Raw genomic sequence first — 24,516 nt, forward strand, 5'->3', positions numbered from 1 at the left:
CTACATTTTGTCCGGCCTGTTGTTCTCTCGCAAATATTCGATTTCTCTATCGACGGCTTCGTTCCATATTTATTTGCGGCTCGAATAAACTAATATCAACGGATATCGGCGAATAATTTCTTCTGTAACGCGACTTGTTCTGTCTTGTACTGAATTATCGTTATTATTCGGTTCGTGTCCCTCGGATGAATCGGAACTTGAATAATGTTCTTCTAAATTTTTTCGCACGTTTCCACGAATATCGCGAGCTGCTTCTTCTGCTACTCGTATCGAAGTTACAAGTCCGAATCTATTTGCCAATCGCGCTGGCACGCTCAGAAATCGCGGACTTTTAAATTTTACTTGTTTTAACGGTGCTGACATTTAAATAAAGTTCGACTTACAGTAATAGTACGGTGATTCGCATGGTCGCTTATCAGGTCGCTTATCGGATCGTTCGATTGCTGACGCTGCTGGGTCATTGTCCCGCGTTGGTGCGTTGTCTGTCGGCGAAACGTTGTCCGTTGGCGATGCATTATCCGTTTGCGTTGCGTTGCCTTGGCGAAGGTCATGGATGGACGTTGGTCCTTGAGCGCTGGTGTTTCCTTTCGGCTTTCAGCTGCTTGACCATGATTTCCTTATCGCTGTCGTCCGTATGGGTTGCGTGTGGATGTGTTTGAATCCGTCTGCTTCAATATAGCACTTGTTCATCCAATTTATTAATTTTATATTTTCTTTTTGTTGCAGACGTTAAAGGTCCAGGATTTTCAGGTCCTTGATCGCGACTATCTCACCGCTGCCACCAATAATGTTGTGCCAGGCGCGGCATAGGGTGTGGGGTAGCCGGGAGATTCCAACTCAAACCTTTGGACCGTGTTGTCTGTAACTTCTTTGTTATTTTTGTATGATCCTTTTTCTTACAAATATATTCACTTGTTCCATTGTAATCGGTTTCTTTCAAGCTCTCTCTCTCTCTCTCTCCCCCCCCCTTAATATCGTTTTCTCTTGAATCGCCTTGTAATTAAATTACAAGTGTTAACAATTTTTTCGGATGATTTAGTGTAACTTATAACGGTTAACCCTCGGTTTCGCACTATTTATCGATTGATTTATAATTAACTGTCCGCCGTGGATTCGCGGTGGACGATTTTTATTCCCTCGATTTTGGGAGTGTTTTGGAGGGAATCGCCTAGCGACATGACCATGTATGGTCATGGAAATTTTCGTGGCGTCCAAAATCCAAGTGCAAGCGAAGGAGGTTCAAAGTCAAATCCCTTCGTTACCGTTTTCGCGTTTCCGGCGAACGTTCTTGCGCGTGGTTCACTGAGGTAGCGGCACTTTTGCGTGGTTCACGAATGTTCTATTATCAGTAAAATAAAATAATAAGTTATAGTCTCTTGGACTACAACAATGAAGATAAAAATCATCAACATAATCCTATTATTATAGGAGCACTGAATGAAAACAAAGAAGAAATTAAAAATAAAAGCAACAACGAGAGGAAAAATAAAGAAAACAGATTCAAAAATCCTAGAAGAGGCACGTTATCAAACCTCTCCAAAGGACATTAATCCTAGAATTTCAGAGGGAAATTTCCAAACTTCGACAGAAAATCCTAGCTCCGTCAATTGTGAGGAGGGAAGTTACCAAACCTTGCTACACAATTCGACACCTTTTTATTTTAAAAAGGGGAACGATTCCTTATCCCCCTTAGATATCGAATTCTCAGAAATTGAATTGTTTTCAAAACCTAACGACGATGGATTACAAATTTCTTTAAAAAATCTCTTCAATAAAGCTCCAAAACGGATTCGAAAAAACAAAAAATTAAAAATTAAAGGTCTTAAAAAATACAGACCGTCTTCAAAAATTTCCACATCCTTATTAAACAGATTTCAAGAGATCATAGATAAACTTATGCGAAAACATAAATCAAAACATGAAAGAATTCAGCAAATTAACGTTGCAAATTCTAAATATCTGATGGTCACTGATAGAAAAATGAATGATCGACTCGTTGAAATAATAGATGCTTTACGACTAGAACATCTGAATGGAACGGAGAGAGACAGCATAATAAAATTAATAACAAGTAGTCAGGACCGATTTCATATTCCCGGAGAAAAACTGACCGCGACAAACGTATTATTACATCAAATTCCGACTACAGATGACCATCCAATAAATACTCGACAATATCGTTTCCCGCAAATACACAAAGACGAAATAAATAGACAAATAGAAGAACTGCTGAAAGGAGGAATCGTGAAACATTCACAATCACCTTACAATACGCCTATATGGATTATGCTGAAAAAAGAAGATTCGAAGGGTAATAAACGAGAATGGTCTTAGATTTTCGCGCGTTGAATGAAAAAACTATAAGAGATGCATATCCTCTCCCGAATATCGTCGATATTTTAGATCAATTAAGAGGAGCTTGTTATTTTTCAGTATGCGATTTAGCATCCGGTTTTCACCAAATAAAAATGGATCCTGCGGATAGTCATAAAACCGCGTTTACAACGCCTTTTAGACATTATGAATTTGAGCGAATGCCTTTCGGTCTTAAGAACGCTCCAGCAACCTTTCAGCGTCTGATGGATTTAGTGCTGACTAGATTACAAAGTGAAGAATTATTTGTTTACATTTGGATATCGTCATTTACGCATCTTCGTTAGAAGAACACGAAAGGAAATACAATGCATTAACTGAACGCCTTCGCAAGGCTAATCTGAAATTACAACTTGACAAATGTGAGTTCTTAAAATCTGAAGTGACATATCTGGGACATGTAATCGGCAAAGATGGAGTAAAACCGGATCCGAAAAAATTAGAAACAGTGCAACATTTTCCAAGACCGAAAACGCCAAGAAATATTAAATAATTTTTGGGACTTGCCGGATATTATAGAAGATTCATACCAAACTTTTCTAAATTAGCAAAACCGCTAACATTATTACTAAAGAACGATGTACGATTTGAGTGGACGACCACTCAACAAGAGTCATTCGAAATATGCGAAGAACCAGTATACTTAGATTTCTCTAAATCATTTATTTTAACTACTGATGCTTCTGGCATAGCCGTAGGAGGAATTCTATCGCAAGGACAAGTAAACAAAGATAGACCGATAGCTTACGCTTCACGAACTCTGACTGACAATGAATTAAAATATGATACCCACGAAAAGGAAGCGCTTGCAATAGTATATTGCGTTAAGCATTTCCGACCATACTTGTATGGAAGAAAATTCACTTTAGTCACAGATCATAAACCATTAATGTGGTTTAAACATGCTCAAGATGCAAATATGCGAATATTAAGATGCAGATTGAAATTAGCCGAGTATGATTACGAAATAGTGTACAAGGTAGGAAAAACTAATGTAAATGCGGATGCATTATCTAGGAATCCCGCAAATACCGAAGAAGGTGATTGCGAGATTATAAGAAGTAAAAGACCTCTAAACCCTGATAATCCCGAAGATGCACAAGTAATATCTGAAATGTTAGAAGAAACTGAAGAAGATAAGGAAGAAGAAAAAAGCGACTATTTTCATTTACATCTCTCCGACAGCGAAGATAATGAGGAAATAATAACGGAAGATAATCCTTCACTTCCATTTACGTTAGAAGAATTAAATGAACCGGTTGAGACACAGATAACGGAGAAAACATTAATACATGATCCTCCTAAATAGAACAGAATATTAACAAGAAGTCAGACAGCTAAATTAAAAATTGATACCGAGAAAACTAATGAACGAAACGATCCTCCTGACAAAATTCATAAGACAATAAATAAATCAAAAACGGAAGAAGAGAAAGAAGAGGAAGAAAAAATAGAGGAAGAAGATACAGAAGATGAAGATACGGAAGAAGATGACATTAATAAAAATCTGAAATCCAGAAAAATAAAACCCTTTATAATTAGAGATAAATTCTTAAAAAATAATATTGTCGACTCACGTGAACTACTATTTTTACGAAAAAACAATATTTTGTTGATACAGAAGGAAATCCTCTAGACTCTGGATCTAAAAAATTATTTGAGCAAAATAAATTACCTCATCTAAATTCTCTTGTGTTGGGTAAAGCTAACGCCATAAAATATAAGAACTATTACAACGTGGCACTGCCTGTCAGCGAGGGACAACGAAAAGGTCCTACAGTAATTCTTAACCAAATCGTTACAGTGTTAAAAGATTTACGAGACATACTTGAAACTTTGAAATTATAAACACTTAGCATAACAAAAACTGATTACGTTAACAACGTTCCTTGGGATAATATTAAAATACAGCTTCGACTAATACTCCTCGATGTACCCACTAAAATAATATGTAATGGATTAATTAAATATCCTCCTAAAGATTTACGCCCTGTTATAATTGGCGAGAGGCATTGTGCACCAACAGGGAGGCATCGTGGCGTTACTAAAACATACCATAGAATAAAACATAATTATTATTGGGAGAATTTAAAAACTGATATTCAAAAATATATACAATAATGTTTACGATATCAATTAAAAAAATTAATCAGAGTAAAAACTAAACAACCCATGATAATCACTGACACTCCAAGATCTACCTTCGATAAGGTAGCAATGGATATCGTTGGACTCGATTTACCAAGGACCGAGAGAGGCATGAATATATATTAACGATGCAAGATCAATTAACAAAATTCTGCATGGGAATACCATTACCAGACCAGACCTCTGAAACAATTGCAGAAGTATTCGTAGACCGTTTTATTTGCGTACTTGGATCCCCCAAAGCTATATTAAGAGATCAAGGCAGAAATTTTATTAGCGATCTAATGAAGAAAATAACTAAATTATTTAAAATTCGTAAATTTTGTACTACCGCCTTCTATCCACAATCGAACGGATCTTTAGAAAGATCACATCATGCACTAGAAGAATATCTTAAACAATATGCTAGTGAACAAAAACAATGGGACCGATGGATAGGACTTGCAATGTTTAATTACAACACAAACGTGCATGAAGCAACGAAACACACTCCATATGAGCTAGTATTTGGGAAAATAGCAAGAGTTCCTTCGAGTGAATTCCCAGCGCCAGAAGACAGATTAGCGAATTATGACGAATATCTGATAAATCTTGTAACGCAACTACATACCATTCAGGGAAATGCAAGAAAAAATGTAATCGACGCTAAACATAAACCAAAGAAATATTATGATAGAAAAATCAATCCTCAGACATTTAAACCTGGAGATCAGGTATTTTTTATTAAAGAGCCCGAAACCGGGAAAGTTCGGCGATTATTACATAGACCTTCATAAAATCTTGGAAATTTTAAATAAAAATAATGTAAGAATAAAAATAAAAAAGAACAACCGAATACTACATCCAAATCGGTTGCGAATTTCTTATATTAAATCCATGGATAAATCATTGAATCATCAAGAGGATAAAGTAATAATACAATATCAATAGTCATATTACCAACAACAACCCTCAATAAAAAAGGGGGGGAGAGAGAAAGAGTACATATATGTGTATGCATGAAATATTCCGTTGTTAAGTAAAAACTAAATAATAAATATAACAGCTAAGTTAGCGATGTAAATAAATGATAAATAGATAGGTTAGTTATATCAATACATATATAAGGAAAAATTTCAGATGGATCCCAAGGGAATAGCTACGTTAATATTCTTCTTTGTGGATTTATGATTCACCCATGGAATAATAGGCTACGATTGCGATTTAGTGTCTGCTAATCTCATCACTTTATCGTTATTAAACATCAAAGAATGCGATATTCCCCAGAAAAGTGTGAATTCAAGCCGAATTTATATTCAACTGCTCCAAATTAACGAATTTGACTCCGTAAAAGTGATACAATGTAAAATCGAAGTCGACAGATTAATTAAGAAATGCGGGATATTTTCTCACACCATGAATGTCTTCAACGGCAAAAATATTTTTTTATACAAGAAACCACTCGTGAAGCATGCCGTCGTATGCACACTTATGGCACTTATGAATTAGCAGGAACTTATATAACTGGATTAAAATCAAATCAAATTCTGACACGTCCTATAATGTTAGCAGGTCACGTTGACTCAGAAGGATCGTGCTCCGGAGGCGCGTATTCTGATCCATATGGAACATGGATGGACGTCATTGTAATGGATAGTATTAAAATTATAAGATTATATCGATGATGTAAAAATAAACACTAACAAGGTATATCTCAGATCAGGAGTGGTGTGTGAGCTTAGCGCTACAAGTTGCTTAAATATTGAAGGAGGAGATACTTTCTGGGATCCCGTACCAGCTGATACTTGCAAATTTTCTAGCTATGGCGTATTGTATGAAGGATATGCTGACAGAATAATTGATAGCATGAATCAGCAGTCACAAGTAGCTTATTCGTTAACTGCACAAAACACTATATTCACATTAACCAGCAACGGAAAATATATTACTTGTGGATATACTTTAACTTGTACTGAACATTCGAAATTAATAATATTTGAAACATCACCCGGCGTTGAAATCTTCAAAAAACAATCTAAAGTATCAAATCTGGATATTTTCACATACATGAATTCTAAATTCGTGTATGTAGAAAAACATATACGCAAATAAGTGAACTATACAGAAATATATTTTTACAACAATGTAATTTGGAGCAATAATTATTGCATAACGCCTTAGCCATAGCAACACAATCACCTGATATATTCGCGTATTATTTGATGAAAGGACCAGGATATATGGCGCTGTTAGCCGACGAGGTAATTCACATAGTAAAATGCGTACCTGTCGAGGTGAGAATAGCACAAACGGAACATTGTTACAATCAACTCCCTGTATTGAGGGAAAATCGAACATTCTTTTTGACACTACAGACGCATGTACTATTACGTCAGGGGATACAAACTGTATGCAATGCATTTGCACCTGCTGGGAGACTCCTGGTATAAACTTATGCCTAAACCAGTAGATACAGTACCCTCTGCCATTATGAAACCTTTAACCAAGCCCACCTGGAAGTATGTCAGCCTTGGATCGCTAGCCACCAGTGGCATATATAGCGAAAACGATCTAGAAGATCTAAAGGATCATATTATGTTCCCTGTCGAAAGGCCTGCGGTACTTAACACCATCGCCAGGGGAATAATGGGAAGACCTATATCTCTACAGGGAGGTTCAATTACGAATCTTTTAGACAAAGACGCAAAAGAAAAAAATCGCCGTCTCTCCCTGGGAAAAATTTTGGAACAGATTTTTAATTTTCGGTAACATCAGCGCCGAAATAATGGGAATATATCTATCTATCAGAATTTTTTAATTAATATTAGATACTCTAGTTCATGGCTACGCCTTACATACAGTGTACGGATGGTCCATATACCTGCTAGGAGCTATCTGGGATTCCCTTACTCAACTTTTGTTACATCTGAAACTGAAACAACCGTCTATTAACCAGCCAATCACACCAACCGCTGAAGATTCACACAAAAATAAACATCCTATTGATACCGAAGTCTATACAGGAGTCTCTGACCGCGTTTACCCATCTCTCTCTCAAAAAGAGAATTGTAATTTCACGCTACAATTTAAGGAGTAAAGGTTCAAGCATACCGCTAGAAACCTCTTCCCACTCCCTCTCTTCAATTTTCTGCCGTCGTTTTATCCTTCTTCAAAGACAATTAAATAAGGACAACTAACTTTTTTTATAGAAAAATGGAACCAGCGCCTATCAATACAGAAGATCTTACGCGTTCTCGTCTGGAGGTCTTTATCCTCCGGATCGTGTCCCTCTTGCTATTTTGGGTCCGATTAAAAAATGGCGACCAGGCCCTGCAAGAAATGAAGGAGGAACTTGCTTTCCGTATGTCACGGAAGAACGCGTTCTTAATCTGTTACTCGAACGACATGACATTACACATGGATGTCGCTGTCAAGGAGGATAATGGCTGGCGACGAGGATGGATGGAAAAAATCAGTCGACCATCCGGCATGGTTGAAGTACGCTTAGGAGATCATGGCTGGTCAATCTGGCGACCAATGAATAAGATCTACCGCAGTAAGATATATAGGAGAGTTCTAACCCAGGTCCTCTCAGGGGGGGGTGAGGCGTGCGGGGGATTACGATGGCGCGGGAGAATGACGTCACGCGGGACGGAAGGGATTTCGGCGGCGGCGCGTGTTAGATGTTTTATCGCAATATTATATTACATGCCCGACTGATAAACAGTATTGCGTACGAACATGTTCAGTTCATAAATAATATAAATAATATAATATAAATAATATAAATAATATAAACATCAGCATTTCTTTGAATTGAGATTATGATCGTATAATAGAGATGTGGCATTATCGCCATATCGTCGTAAACGCCTCGTAAAAAGTATGCGCGGTCCCATATATTTATCAAAAGTATAAGCAATATTATCGCATGCCTGGTTGATAAACAATATAAACAAATAGTACCTCAGAATCATCTTTCACGATTTTTTTCTCGGAAGAATTTTTTAACGTATCAGCGCCGATGTTTGGCTGCTTTGTACCCTTGCTTCCACCGTTCGTATATCAGCGCTTTCGCGGTACACCCCTCACCCCCGATATAAGTAATTCTAGATTTTTTCCGTTCGACGTATCCTTATCTCTCTCATTGAATTACACAGCACGTGAATTTATAAACAATATAAACAAACGGCACCTCCCAGAATCGTCTTTCACGATTTTTTCTCGGAAGAATTTTTAACGTATCAGCGCCGATGTTTGGCTGCTTTGTTTTCTCCTTCATATAAGGATTGAAGCGCATCAAATCATCATAGTATGTGATTTGAACGCCCATCGACGCGTCGGTTGTAAAAAAGTATAGCGGTGTCCCATTAGAAAGATTTTGCGCCTATTTCACGTTCAAGATAGCGAACGGTATTGTTTATCGCGTGCAAAAGTCATCCGTAGAAAACTGTGACATAGTGTTTTAAAAGTGTGAATGTGAAAAAGACAGGAAAATGGAAAACATCGAGCAGACCGAACGCGATCTGGTGGACGGATCTCGCCAAATTGCCACCTTGGGCGAGTATTTCGCGTGGTTGCAGCGTTGCGAGGAATTGATCAAAGAGCTCGAAGAACGCAGTCGTGCCAAGCGTCCGCGGCTCTCGATCGGAAATAGACAATCTCTGGTGGCTAAAATCGCGCGACTAGAAAGTGCGAAGACTCGATTGCAGAGACGGTTTATTCTCAGTGATGATGATTACAGCGGTGACAATAACGCGGAAAGACTTGGCGAGAGATCGATACCGCGTTCGACAGCCGTATTCTGACCGGTGCCGTGATTAACGCAAACTATATCGAACCTCGTCAATTTCTCGAGGATGCCGAAGACATTGTGCTCGAGCAAGTGCAAGACGTTCTAAAAAGACACAACAGTGTAAAAGTAAATACTATATTCAACGGTGAATTTGTGTCGGGTGATAAGCGCGCGAATGAAAGTATAAATACGAGAAACTGTGAACTCTTTCGCACATCGGATTTACGCGAGTGGTTCGAGCGCTGCGTTATCGAGCCCACTTTAGCGTCTCTGGAAGAGTTTCAGGAACGCGATAGTGGCTGGGCATTGTCGCGAATACAGAATTTGACTGTTAATGTAATTAAATATAATCCAATGCGCGCGGGATGCCACATTAAATTGTCGCGGGAGATTATGATGAAAAGAGCGGTGATTAACGTACAGTCTAAAGACAATGCGTGTTTCGCGTGGGCAGTGGTCGCCGCTCTATATCCCGCAGAAAGAAAGGTGGAACGAGAATCATCGTACCCGCATTACGCGACAGTGCTGAATCTCCTAGATATTGAGTTTCCTGTAACTTTAAATCAAATTAAAAAGTTTGAACTCGCAAACAATATCTCGATCAACGTGTACGGCATCGAAGACAAGAACAGTATTGTCTCGATATGTCTTTCGGAGCAAAAGCGAGATAAGCATGTGAATCTGCTATACGTGGAAGACGGCAACGGCGTCGGACATTTCGCGTGGATAAAAAATTTATCCAGGCTCGTGAGCTCGCAACTGAGCAAACACACCGGTGAAAGATATATCTGCGATCGGTATGTATATATTAATATAAAATAATTATATCAAATAATTTATATAAAAATTGTACTAATTTTAATTAAAAAATTTTTCTTTTACAGATGCCTGCATTATTTTAGTTCAGACGTCAAGTTGCAGTTACATGCCGTCGACTGCGGGGAGATGAACGACTGCGCTATCCGGTTGCCGAGCGATAAGGACAAGTGGCTCGAGTTCAACAATTACAATAGGAAAGAGCGGCTTCCATTCGTCGTGTATGCCGATCTGGAATGCGTTCTGACCAAAACGGAGGAAGAACAACAAAAATTGTATCAACATCACCAAGTATTTAGCATAGCTTACTATGTACATTGTTCGTACGACGAATCTTTATCGGCGTATCATTCGCGTCGTAGCGCCGATTGTATAGCATGGTTCGTCGAAGATCTTAAAAATTTAGCGATTCGCGTTAAGAATATTTTAACGATGTCCCTATGGTAAATTTAACATCGAAAGAGTGTGAAAAATTTTACAACGCCACTCAATGTCACATATGCGAAAAACCGTTCGCGGAAGACGATACACGCGTTCGCGATCATTGTCATTTGACCGAGCGGTACAGAGGCCCCGCGCATTCAAATTGTAATTTAAATTACAAATAATCTTTTTGTATTCCGATAGTTTTCCAAAATTTATCCGGTTACGATTCGCATTTTATTATCGAGGAAATAGCCACAGCATTCGAAGGGAGAGTCGAGTTACTTCCGATAACGAAAGAGAAATATATTTCTTTTACAAAAAATGTCGACCTTAAGGAAGGCGATTGGAAACATCATGTAAAATTACGCTTCATCGATTTGTACAAATTTCTTACATCGAGTCCCGACAAATTGGCATCTTATCTAGACAGAGATAAGCTCAAAATTTTAAAATCGGAATTTCAAAATTTATCCGCGGAAAATTTCAATTTATTAACACGGAAAGGCGTCTTTCCGTACGAATACGTCGACTCGATAGGTTGCGAGATACGCGTTTACCACCGCGCGAATCGTTTTACAGTTCCTTGACCGGTGCAACTATATCCGAGAGTGATTACGCGCACGCCGAGAACATCTAGACGCGATTCTCCATTCGAACGCTGGGCGAATATAGCGACATGTATCTCAAAATCGACGTCTTGTTATTAGCAGATATTTTCGAAAATTTTCGCGATAGCTGCATCAAAAGTTACGGATTCGACCCCGCGTATTACTATACTCTCCCCGGATACACGTGGGACGCCATGTTAAAGCATACAAAGATCACGTTCGAATTGCTTACAGATATCGACATGGTCATGTTTATAGAACGCGGTATACGCGGTGATCTGAGTCAATGTTCCAACAGATACGCGCGCGCTAATAACAAGTACATGCGATAATCGTACGATCCATCGAAACCATCGTCGTACTTGATGTATTTTGACGTTAATAATTTATACGGATGGGCAATGTGTCAACCGTTGCCTTACGCCGATTTTCGATGGGTCGACGACACGTCGAATTTTAACGTATCATCTATAGCGTTAGATTCGCCTACGGGATATATCCTCGAAGTCGATCTCGAATACCCGCAACATCTTCACGATACGCACACCGACCTACCGTTTTGCCCGACACGCGACAAGCCGCCCGGTAAGCGAGAATTCAAATTGCTTGCAACGTTATACGATAAGAAGCGTTACGTGATACACTACCATAACCTACAGCAGTGTACGCGTCACGGCCTTCATGTGACAAAAATACATAGAATTTTACAGTTTTCTCAATCTCCGTGGCTTCGAAATTACATAGAATTAAATACACATTTCAGAACACTCGCGAAAAACGATTTCGAGAAAAATTTATACAAATTAATGAATAATACTGTGTTTGGCAAAACGATGGAAAATGTGCGGAATCGTGTCGATGTAAAATTATTAACAAAATGGGACGGTCGGTTCGGCGCGGAAGCGATGATCGCGAAACCGAATTTCCACAGCAGAAGCGTTTTTTCGGAAAATCTGATTGCGGTAGAATTGCATAAACTCGAGGTGAAATTTTACAAACCGATTTACGTGGATATGTGCATACTTGACATATCCAAGACGTGTCTGTACGAATTTCATCATGAGTGCATATTTCCTCTGTATCGCGACAAATGTAAGATCATGTACACCGATACGGACAGTCTCGTATATCACATTGAGTGCGCGGATGTCTATGAGAACATGAAGCGCGATATCGCCAGATTTGACACGAGCGATTATGCGATGGACAATGCGTACGATATACCGCTTGTAAATAAAAAAGTGCAGGGTTTGATGAAGGATGAAAATAACGGCGCGATAATGACCGAATTCGTCGGACTCAGGGCAAAGATGTACGCGTTACGAGTGAACGGAAAGAAAGACACGAAGAAAGTTAAAGGCGTCAAAAGTAATGTCGTAGCGCGTAATATAACCTTCGAAGATTACACGCGGTGTTTAAACGAAGAGATCGAAATGACGCGACAGTAGTCGTGTATAAGATCGAAATTGCACAAAGTGTATACCGTCCGCGAGAGGAAAATTGCTCTGAGTCCGTACGATGACAAGCGATATATCGTACCTGATTCGACTGACACGTTACCATGGGGACATTATAGGATACCTTTGTAAATAGATGTATATATTTTATTTATTACTGTATATATTTTGTACTTCATATAGTTTTATATAATACACATCTTACACATTTATATTTCATATATTTTATGTAACGCATATCTTACATACTTATATTAAGAATATATATATATAGTATTATTGAAAGAAATATTAATAAACACTGTATAAATTAAATCATATTGTCCTTATGTATCCAAGAGTTGTGCGAATTGTCAAATCCCAACCATTTCACGTAAACCTCGTCACCTCTCCTGCGCAGCACTTTCTCCACGAGATACACATCAGGATAATTCGCGCGATGCAACTCGTGCTCGTAGAACGCTCCAGCGATAGGTTTTTTGCGATAATTCTCGAGTAGATAACTTACGGGATTAGTATGCTGCACTTTTACAATTTTAAACACCTCGGTTGTCCAATTTGGCGTGTAACCCTTCTCGAAAACTGTCTTGTACTTGCTAACGCGTACCGAGTCACCTACTTTGAATTTCGCCGGACCCGCGATATTTACACGGTTGTATACAGTAGCCAAGAGTCTTTCGGCGATCGCGGGGGTAACGTCGACGGGTCGCATACCGATCATTCGATGCTTGCGCGCGTTGTAATCCGATACGAGTCCCGGCAACGCGTTAACCCACTTGTAAGATCCGTTCAGCGTAAACATCTTCCACATGTCGTCTTTTAGCGTGCGATTGAATCGCTCGACGATCGATGCCTTCAATACCGAATAATGATTTATGCCGTGTTTTCGCATGAGCCGTTGCACGTCGGCGTTATAAAATTCCTTCCCCATGTCGGTCTATATGTTTTTCGGACACCTCTCGCTATCTCGAATTATCTCGGCGATAGCGTCAGCTGTCTCGCTTCCGCCTTTACTCTTGAGCGGTACGGCCCACGCGTGCTTGCTCAACGCATCGATGACTGTGAGTATGTAGTTGTAACCTCTGTTGAAACGAGAGTACGGACGCATCTCGACAATGTCGGCTTGCCACAGATCATCGTATCCCCGCACTATTACGTGTCTTCGGGAGAAATTTTTTCTCGCCGGTGCGTGCAGTTCGTTCATCAACTGCCGTTTCTCTAAACTATGTTGTTTCTTCGCTTCCTCGGTTATTCCCGATCATCGACTCGTCGTTGTTTCGATTCGTCGATCGAATGATGCGTGTATCACCGTGCGTTTTATTATTCGTTGTCACTCTTTAGCCGTTGCTGACCCGTTCGATTGCCGTTTATAGCCGTTCAATAGCCGTTCGATTGGCATTGCTGACCCGTTCGATTGCCGTTTATAGCCGTTCAATAGCCGTTCGATTGGCATTGCTGACCCGTTCGATTGCCGTTTATAGCCGTTCAATAGCCGTTCGTAGCTGTTGCTGATCCGTTCGATTGTCGTTCCTTAGCCGTTCAATAGCCGTTCCCTAGCTGTTCACTGCCGTTCTTGATCCCTTTGTTGACGTGATTGACCCTGTTGATAGTCGTTTTTAAGTAGTCCGTAGCCTCGTTTGTAGTCGTTTCTGACCCGTTCGTAGCCTCTTTGACAATCGTTTTTGACTCGTTCGTAGCCGTTCCGGACTTGTATACCGCTTCGTATGTAGCCGTTCCTGACGTGTTCATAGCCTTGTTCGCAGCCGTCCTTGAGGTGCCCGTAGCCTCGTTCGCAGCTGTTCTTGAATTGTTCGTAGCCTCGTTTGAGACCGTTTCCTCTTCGATCACTGCCACTCATTATAGCTCGATAATCGTCGGATAATCGTTCGTAGCCGTTCGGTAAACTTTTCTAGATGTTTAATAATTGTACAATAGCCGCTCCTAAGCCGTTCACTACAGCACATTACAGGTTGATAGCCGTTTCTGAATTAGTATTAATCATACGACGAAGCTCGTTTATCGCAATCTGTAAAGCTCGCACGTCCTTCTCAAACGCAGTCAGCTTCTCGTCTGATTCTTTCTGTCGATTCTTCAACGTTTTAACGCATTCTTCCACGTACAGTTTGTTGACTGCATCGGTATCAGCCACAGGTTGCGCTACACGGCGAATCTTGCGCGACCTCGCGTCATAGTCCGTTGCGACGTGACACAGAGCGTTTTGACGCAAGTAACTCATCACCAATTTACCCCAATGATCGCTCGTGCTGATTTCTTCGTTTCTCCGTTCGAATAATCCAAATTTGTTGATAGGCATTGTTTCTCGATGCTAGTGACGTCGATCGACTGATTAGTTTCGTCGAGACACCGTTTAATTTATAATAAGGTCGGCTTCGCGAAGTTCCTCTATGATCGACATGATCTCGTTGTCGTGAGCGTTGTGGCCAGCTCGACGCGAAGCGTCAAGCAATCGTAGGCGATCCACTAGCTCGTTGGGATCATGCACGTAATCGATCTTATTGTCGGTTAGCGTCATCGCGCGAGGCGTGAATACTCCCGTTCCCGTTTTTTTCTTTTTCGATTCGATCGACATCAACGGCGCGATTATTTGTTTATACTTGTATCCCTTGTTGCTCTTTAATTGGCCTTGCGCATCATATTGACGTTTATGCGCACTCGTCGCCATCAATATGCTCTTATATTTTTGCACATCGTTCTCAGTGTATACGACGTCGTCGGGAATTCTCTTGAAGATCAACTCGTATAATCCTGGTGTACCAATGTATCTCACATTGTCTATGATTATAGAGTCATCTTTGTCAATGTCGAATCGTTACCCAGACGCATTCCATTCTCGTCGAAATAGACGCCGTACACGTGATCGATCGCGTTTTTTCTTTCGTCGCCGCTAAGAAGAGCACCCATGTATTTTTGTCCCAGTGATCCCAAGTGCTCTCGTAACACTTCTTGACCTTCCGACGTTTGTAATCTGTTTCGAACGGATGTTTCGAGCGGGTTGCCCGTGGTTTCGAAAACTTCCGTTTGAAACAGGTTTTTTTGGGATTTTTCGAGAACTTCTTCGATCTCATCAAGTAATTTGGGTATCCTGGATTGTACAGTTCTCGTTATCCCGGACGGTGTAGAGGTTATCAGCGGTGTAGAGGTTAGCAGTTCATCCAATGTACGCGGCGTCAATAAACGTTTAGCCTTCAATCGTTTCCTCTTTTTCGGTGTCGCATCCTCTTCCTCCTCCTCCTCCTCCTCCTCCTTCTCCTCTTTCTCCTTATACTGCTTGATGGGTAACGTTTTAATTATAGCGTCACCGTTACTCTCCGGCTCTTTTTTCACCGCGATTGCGCTAGAGTTGTCGACGATCTTTTGCAGTGGCTCGATAATAGGTCTAAAATGAGTTGTGACCGCGATATCTTCATCGATCTTACCGATCTTCAAAGCGCGATGTTTCTTGCGGATCGATTCGCTCGTTTTCTCAATCTCCCGCGCAATCTTTTCACACTCGCGAATATTATCGTTTCCAGCCATGTTGACGGAACGTTGAGCGTTTCACCCTTCTCGACGGAATGTCGACAGCGACTAATCGTTTCGCGGTATCGCGAACACGTTAAATCCTTTTCTGTATCGCCCGTTCGTAAGCGCGCTGTCCTTATCAATCACTAGGAATCCATACTTTTACTGCCAACAAGTACGGCATAATTCACTGAAATCCTCGTATGACATGTCGGTATTTACGTGATCGTTGTACACGTGTTTCAAATTTGTACCGGCCTGTTTGAACAAGATCAGCAGGTTCGCGTTGTCGCGTATAAGATGTTTTGGTATTCTCGCGTACGTCTGACAAAGATAGAAGCAGTCGACGTTCGAGTGACGACCCATTGAGAAGTACTCTCTTATCGTATCTTGCTTGTCGCACGCCACGTCATCGAAGACAAAAATCGAGTTTGGACGTGCCTCGCTCGGTGGAATGACATCACTGTTATTCGAGAACGTAAAGTAGCCGATTTCGTCGATCGGCGTCAATAAATTCTCCAGATATCGATATTTCGACTGTTGCAGCGACTTCGAGTACACGTACATGTTCTCGAAACGTACACCGTGTGGACTTTCCAGTAGACTTATCAAAACGTTGGTTTTACCACAATTCGAGGGACCGCAAACGATCGCGCGAATAGTAGTCGGTAGCATCGTACCGTGTCTGCGCATCTCCGCGTTGTCCCCCATTGATCGTAATCTGTCGTCGTAATTCGTCACGCGTATCGTCAAAGGCTTTCATACGAACCGCATGTTTTCTGTTTTGAAGACGTTGTCTTCGCTCTGCAGACAGGTCGGAAGAATTTCATGTCTAAGGATGCGAGTGAATTCGACCACTGCAAATTGATCAACGTTAAACTTTATCTGAATTCGGAATATTATCCGTACGACGATATGAATCTGGATTTCGATAAAAACAGATATTCTATTCTGTACGACACGTATATGCGCTTCTGCAAGAATTATTACGGATACGAGTATCTCGAGCCAAGTCTCTCCATCGGGATGTTTCAACTTTACGGTCCGTTCGTGATTATCGATTGTTCTCGACAAAACGAATCGGTCAAGAGCGCAACCGTGGATGTGAGATTGGAATTCGAGTGTAAGGAGAACGTACCGCCGAATACCACTGCGTACTGTCTCATCATACACGATCGCGTGATCCAGTACAATCCGTTGACCAACGTTGTACGCAAAATCACCTAAGTGTTTGCGACAACATCGACGCAAGAGAGAGGGAGAAGAGGAGCATGATATAAATCAAAGTCTTGCGAGATGGTTTTAGAGTTTTGTCGTTCCTCTCGACTGGCGTATCGAAGAGAGAGAGAGATCTCGTCATGTCCGTACCAACATTTGTGGATCTGCAAGGATTTATCGTTGGGAAAAATTTTGTCGTGAAGGAAGCGGCAGTCTTGAGAAAGGGATACGTTCTATCGCATTACTTTTTCGCAAGTCCCGTACCGTGGAGCGTGCTTACAAAATCTGAGCGATGTCAAGTCTCATGGTTGATTAGAAATCATCACGGATTACAATGGGAAGACGGAAACGTTCCGTATGGCTTGGCTCAGTGTGCGATTACAACAGCTGTCGTTGGTTCGATACACGAAGAAGAAGAAGAAGAATCATCTCTCGTGTACGTCAAAGGACTTGAAAAGCGAAAATGGCTGGCCGATATACTAGACGATGCGGGGAACGGCTATATTATTGAAACCTTGGATGCGGATTACGAAGATATCGATGCTCTAAATAAATTAGATGATACGAATAGTATGCGATGCGGAAAACATGTTAAGAATTGCGCATTACAAAATGTATTCAAAATATTTAACTGGTGGTCGCGACGCCAGAAAGAATTGCGAGAAAAATAAAATATGTAAACATTAATATGCGTTATCTCTTATTTCCCCACCCTAATCTTTTACTTGCGTTTCTAAGAATTCTTTTGTTCGAGCGCCGCCTCCCTCTTATCCTAAATTCCTAAATTCCAATGCGTTAGAAGCATTGATCCCCCACCACTACATTATACTTTTAGTAGATGAGCATCGGATATAACCGATTAATTCCTGTACGACCAGTGTCGCGTTAACCGCTCGTGGATTCACTTTTCATAACCTCCCAGAGAAATGTACTACGTTGAAAGAAGCAGCAGCGGCATCGGAAGACACGTGAATAATTACGTGCCGAGTCGTGATAAAACTCCATCGTTTGAGAACAAATACGACGAGTAAGTTTCGTTTAACATTTTTTTTTCTATTTTTCTATTTTTCTATTTTTACAAATTGTATTATTAGTATTACTTAAAATTAATATAATAACTTTATGTCGCTAGTCAGATAATCACAAGGATCGTTGAAAAAAATGTAGTCGACCAATCTAGCCAGAAATTTGTTTATTAATACGACGTTTCGACCATATGGTTGTGGTCCTTATCAAGTATATATTGGAAAGATTTATAAATAAATAAATTAATTAATTAAACAATTAATTTACGGTTTGAATAATATAACAAGCACAACGAAATAAAGTGTGATCAATTTTACCGATGCAATAATAATCAGGAAACAGGCATATACGATAATCTTGCAAAACTTCACAAGTCATATTCATATTAACAAAAAACGTTATTTAACTGGATTTGAATTTGAGAGAAAACTGATGCGTCCGTTTGAGATTTCGTCAAAAAACTAAACACAACCAGAGGAAAAACGAAACTACGTGACCTTTATTATTTTGTCATAAATGTTGTTTAAATTATCCGTGTCTTTCTGTAAGTTGATTAGGTTATTAAATCTCTTGATAAAGAACATCTCAGCGATCTCTCTCTTTCGAACATACTTTTCGCTATGCAAAATATTGGGTTTCGACCAGTCAAAATCATGTCCCGATTCTAATCTATGTTTGCTAATGACTGAATGATTAGTTTCATGTAACTTTATATTATTGCAATGTTCTTTCATTCGCATACGTAAATGTCTTTTTGTTTGCCCAATGTATGATAAGTTACAATCTTTACAATTTAATTTGTATACAACACTTGTCTTGTCATTATTATGTAAGCTATCTTTACCGCGTCTAATTAAATTATTTAGTTTTTTTGTTATTTTGTAGACGACGTTAAAACCACTATTTCGTAAAAGACGGTGCAGATCATGACTCGTATTCTCTACGTATGATATTGTAATAAAATGAGTCTTGTTTAAATGAGTAGGATTCACATCAATAGTATCATTGTGATCGCGATTATTTAAAAAATTAATTCTTTTTTGAATATGCCTATGGATGATATGTTCTGGAAAACAGTTATTGATTAAAGTGTCATATACTAGCTTAATGTTTTCTTGTTTGAAGCAGTCATTAGATAATAAAATAGCAGTATTACTTAATTTTAATTTTTCCTGTAGCATTTCGTCGGAGCGTCGTGCGGTTCGTATGCTAGGCAGACGATACGCATTGACAGCTACGGAAAAAAAAATTCTTCGAAATCGGTATCAACGGGGGTCCGCCGAGTTACGTGGAGATTGTCATAGGAGATCATCGGGGAAAGGGACTGATATTATCTCTCGAAACGTGGAAGGGACTCTGCGAGCAACGTCGCAATATTCTAAATCTCCTTCGGAACGACATGTATAATTTTATAAGCGTTGGACCGCTAACAGTGCGAGTTCGTACGATTAACGATGCCAAACTCATAAGTCTCGAATCTTCGAACGTATGCATGATGATGGTAGAATCGACGTTATATCGTATGTTCGATCTCGATGATTGCATAGATGTAACTTTTGATCGATTGAATAAAGTGACCGAGACAGTCGAATGACAGACCGAACATGTCAAATTTACGCAATTCTCTAATATCGCGTCCACTGTAACGGATCCTAAAGAAGTATCAAATGTAATACGCGCGAGTGACGCTTTCAACAAGCATCAACTCGTCGATTGTGAGCTGGCGGCTTTAGCTTTTAGCCCATATAATATGTAAGACAAAAAAATATATAAAAACTTGAATAAAGAGTTTTAAGTTTACTATATCATGGTGTACTTTCTTTGCGTTTGACCATCCCAGCTTTCATGCATAGGTCCTTGCGAGAGAGTTATCATGAGAGAGCAAACACTAGGAAAAAAAGAGAGATAAGGATACGTCGAACGAAAAAATCTAGAATTACTTATATCGGGGGTGAGGGGTGTACCGCGAAAGCGCTGATATACGAGCGGTGGAAGCAAGAGTACAAAGCAGCCAAACATCGGCGCTGATACGTTAAAAAATTCTTCCGAGAAAAAAATCGTGAAAGATCATTCTGAGGTACTATTTGTTTATATTGTTTATCAACCAGGCATGCGATACAATATTGCTTATACTTTCGATAAATATATGGGACCGCGCATACTTTTTACGAGGCGTTTACAACGATATGGCGATAATGCCACATCTCTATTATACAATCATAATCTCAATTCAAAGAAATGCTGATGTTTATATTATTTATAAACCGAACATGTTCGTACGCAATACTGTTTATCAGCCGGGCATGTAATATAATATTGCGATAAAACATCTAACACGCGCCGCCGCCGAAATCCCTTCCGTCCCGCGTGACGTCATTACCCCGCGCCACCGTAATCCCCCGCGCGCCTCACCCCCCCCCCTGAGAGGACCTGGGTTAGAACTCTCCTATATATCCTACTTACCGCCTAGAAGACCGATTTCGAGAACTCTCGTGGCAAGCTTTTGCGTGCGGGCTTGCCTACACTGATTCGCTCACTAACGCTACCACATGGCTTGAAAAAACCCGAGAACTCTATCGACTCTTGGCCGAAGGTCATACCGGTTGGATTAACATAGTATTGCCCTTGGGGCAAGGATCCACCCTCGTCAAACTTACACCCCATACAGGGGTGCGTTCAGATTTCTTAACCGGTGGGTGAGGGTAGGATGGATTGGGAGTAGGCGGAACTACTATTGGGTGATCTTTGTAGACTAAAAATCTGAACGCACCCGGGGACCGTGTAATTGGCGCCAAAAACAACACGTCAAATATCAACACATCTAATCTTGAAGATGGATCATCGTCGCCAAGTAATTGTAGCGTTAGCTGTGACTATTAGTAATAATTTTTAACGAGAAATAATGGAAAGTGAGAGTGACAATAGCGATAGTGACACTTCTGATGAAGAGTTAGATATGAGGATACATTTGCAATTGCGAGGGCCTCAACGCAAACCTACAAGAATTGTAGGTTATATGGAACATACAATCTCACAACTTCATCGTGAACAGTTCAGGAAACATTTTCGTGTGACTTCTACAACATACAATCTGTTTGAACAGAAATTAGCATCAGCTTTACAAGAATATCAGTGTAAAATCTCACATACCAGTTAGAAAACAATTGCTTGCAACTCTTTGGTTGTTAGCTACACCAGATTCTTACAGGTAAATTTCTCTTAAGATATTTAAAAAAAAAAACAATTAAAATTATGCAGTCATAAATTTTAAAATATGTGCTTATTGTGCTTATGTGATTTATAATCATAAAAATTAGAAAGTCTGTGAATCTTGCCTATGAATAAGTTTATTTGTTTCAGATCTGTAGGAGAAAGGTTCGATATGAGCAAAAGCTCATTAAGTGTCAGTTTCATGAGAGTTATACAAGCCTTGAATAATATCGCTGGAGATGTCATACGATGGCCAAGAGGGAAAAGATTAACAATAGTGAAACAGAAATTTCAGAAGTTGTCAGTGCTACCTGACATAATTGGAGCTATAGATGGTATTCACATTTCTATAAAAAATCACATGTAAGTTTTTTGGTTTAAAAAACAATGCAAGTTCTTCTTTTTCTGATTTATACACTATTTTTATCAATTTTGAAATGATTTTATCTAGTAAAATAAATATTATATTTATAATAATTGAGCTAGTTTTAAATTAAAATAAACGTATGATATTTCTGAATATCAGATTTACAATGTTAAAATTTAACATGTTTTTTTTGTAGAAAGATTGTCTATCTTATAAGACGTATAAGAAAAATTATGCTATTATACTGCAAGCTATATGTGACTCTGAGTTGGTATTTCTGGATTGCTTTACAAGTTATCCAGGATCTGTTGGTGATATAAGGGTGTTCAGAAATTCTGATCTTTGGTCGGAAGTGCAAAGAAATAGACAGTTGTATTTTCCTAATGAGAAATACATCATTGGTGACAAGGCTTACCCTGTATTATGTTGGTGTATTTCTGGTTTTCGTGATCGTGGTAATCTACAGCGGTGAGTCATAGTTTTTCATTTTTAAGTTTTCCTTACATTAAACATTTTCTTAATTTTCTGCTGTATACTTGATCTTGATAAAATAATCAGAGCATTTTTCTTTTGCAGGCTCAAAAGAGATTTAATGACATACTGTCAAAAGTTAGGCAAGTCATTGAACGAGCGTTTGCATTGTTGAAAGGACGATTTCGGAGGCTAAAATATTTAGATATGAATAGAATGGACATGATCCCCTTTGTGATAATTGCTTGCACAGTTCTTCACAATATCTGCCTTGAAGGACTTGATGAAGGCATAGAAGAATATATTTTAGAAGGTTGGGAAAATGAAGTCCATGTTGTTTGAGATCCAGTATTAGAAGCAGATGAAGATGATGCTGGTGTGGCAAAAAGAAATTATCTAGTAACTCTTGTTTGATAATAATGTAATACTTCTTACTACATATTGTTTAATCAATAAATAGTCATGTAAAATTTTCTGATGAAGAATAAGGTAATTGAATCAAAATAAATAAATATTTGTAGTAGAATTTTGTATTTATTAAGTCATTTTCATTAAATGTAATTTTAATCAATTCTATATATTCTCTATATTTTTATTATCCTTACTATTATGTAATCATTATATTTATTATATTAAATCAATAATATATAATGTATAAATATAAATATATCTGACAAAAATATAATATCTTAGATCTTTATATCTTATAGATATTTTTAATATATAAAAATATAAATATCTGAAATAGAAACAAATCCTGAAAAAAAAAAAACTTAAACTCTTATACACATTATATACAGTTTTAGAATCTATACTTAAAACTCTCATTGACAAATAAAAAGAATATGAGAACTATTTCACATTTAAACTATTAGGTTGAGTTTTCATTTGACACTCGATACTCATTTTTAGTGTCAAAAGACGTCACGTGATCAGAAAATGGTAAATGTATATTTATTTTTAGTGTGATGTTTTTTGACGCTGTAAAATGAGTGTCGAGCGGCAAGTGACAACATAACTTCAAGCATTAATATTTCATGCTTTTCCTTTAGCGACTGAAATCGACACAAGTATCATTCTATCTTTGTTATTCGTGATGTTGAAAAAAGACAGAATGATGCTCATATCAATTTGTGTTGCTAAAGGGAAAGCACCAATTGTCAAATAGAAACAAAACAAAAAACACGTACACAATTAACTAACTTGGGAATTGCAATAAATAAACGAAATAATACATCATGAATTTCTTTAACCATAGATCTCCGATATCTAACGAAAGTGTTAACAGTGTTCGAATAAAATAATAGAAACTCAAAAAAATGAAACAATTTTAAAAAGAATTAGTTAAAAACAGAAAAAAATGCATATTACTTATAATTCTACAATTTTTCTAACAGTTGATTCATTGCATTCTGATACACTTCAATTGCACGATCCTGCCGCTGCATACGTTCAGTGTGCCTCTTCTGTCGAGTCTCTTCCTTTTTTTCAGATTGCTGTGTTCTTATAGCAAGTAGTCGAGTAGTCGAGTAGTCGTTTCGAGATTTCTTTCAGTAATACTTTTCTTTTTCTTCTTAGATTTAACTGAATTACAACGATCACTATCGTCTTCACTGTTACTGCCTACAAGTACAGAAATTGCACTTAAAGAATCTTGGGAATCAGGTTGATGACGTCTTTTTAATGTTGACGCTATGGATATAGGTTTCACAGCTGGCTTGTCACCAAGATCATCATCCATTTCTTTGTAAAATTTGCATGTAGCAACTGGAAGACCACTGCCTTTCTCATTTTGATCCCTAGCTTTTACATATTGTTTCCTAAGATCCTTGAATTTATCTTCACATTGCTGACCAGTGTAGTTCCAGAGTGAGTTTTCTTTCTTTAATTTACTGGCTATCATTTCCCAGACTTTTTTGTTGGTAATAGTAGTGCTTTTAAAATAGTGCTCATGTCCTCTCCATTCATCAATGAGGGTTTTAACAGCATATTCATCCTTCCATGACGCTGTACCTGTGACAAGGAATAAGAATTATTAATAAATGAAATAATATATAAGAAAGTGGAATTACAAAGAAGAATTTAAAAAGATACCGTACT

At 38.8% G+C, this 24,516-nt stretch overlaps 2 protein-coding genes across 2 annotated transcripts; both read left to right on the forward strand.

Moving 5' to 3' along the window:
- Positions 1-9,649: 9,649 nt before the first annotated feature.
- Positions 9,650-21,248, forward strand: LOC112637357. The gene is made up of 3 exons (XM_025406840.1): positions 9,650-10,092; positions 10,180-10,402; positions 21,120-21,248. Exons 1-3 carry the CDS (start codon positions 9,650-9,652, stop codon positions 21,246-21,248), a joined length of 795 nt encoding a protein of 264 aa, XP_025262625.1.
- A 22-nt stretch (positions 21,249-21,270) lies between these two features.
- LOC105253965 (protein ANTAGONIST OF LIKE HETEROCHROMATIN PROTEIN 1-like) lies at positions 21,271-22,758 on the forward strand. The gene is made up of 5 exons (XM_025406841.1): positions 21,271-21,375; positions 21,479-21,576; positions 21,729-21,941; positions 22,177-22,413; positions 22,506-22,758. The coding sequence occupies exons 1-5, from the start codon at positions 21,271-21,273 to the stop codon at positions 22,756-22,758; spliced, it is 906 nt and encodes a 301-aa protein (XP_025262626.1).
- Positions 22,759-24,516: the final 1,758 nt, after the last annotated feature.

Source organism: Camponotus floridanus, unplaced genomic scaffold, assembly GCF_003227725.1.
Source record: "Camponotus floridanus strain SB8 unplaced genomic scaffold, Cflo_v7.5 scaffold158, whole genome shotgun sequence".
Lineage (NCBI taxonomy): Eukaryota > Metazoa > Arthropoda > Insecta > Hymenoptera > Formicidae > Camponotus > Camponotus floridanus.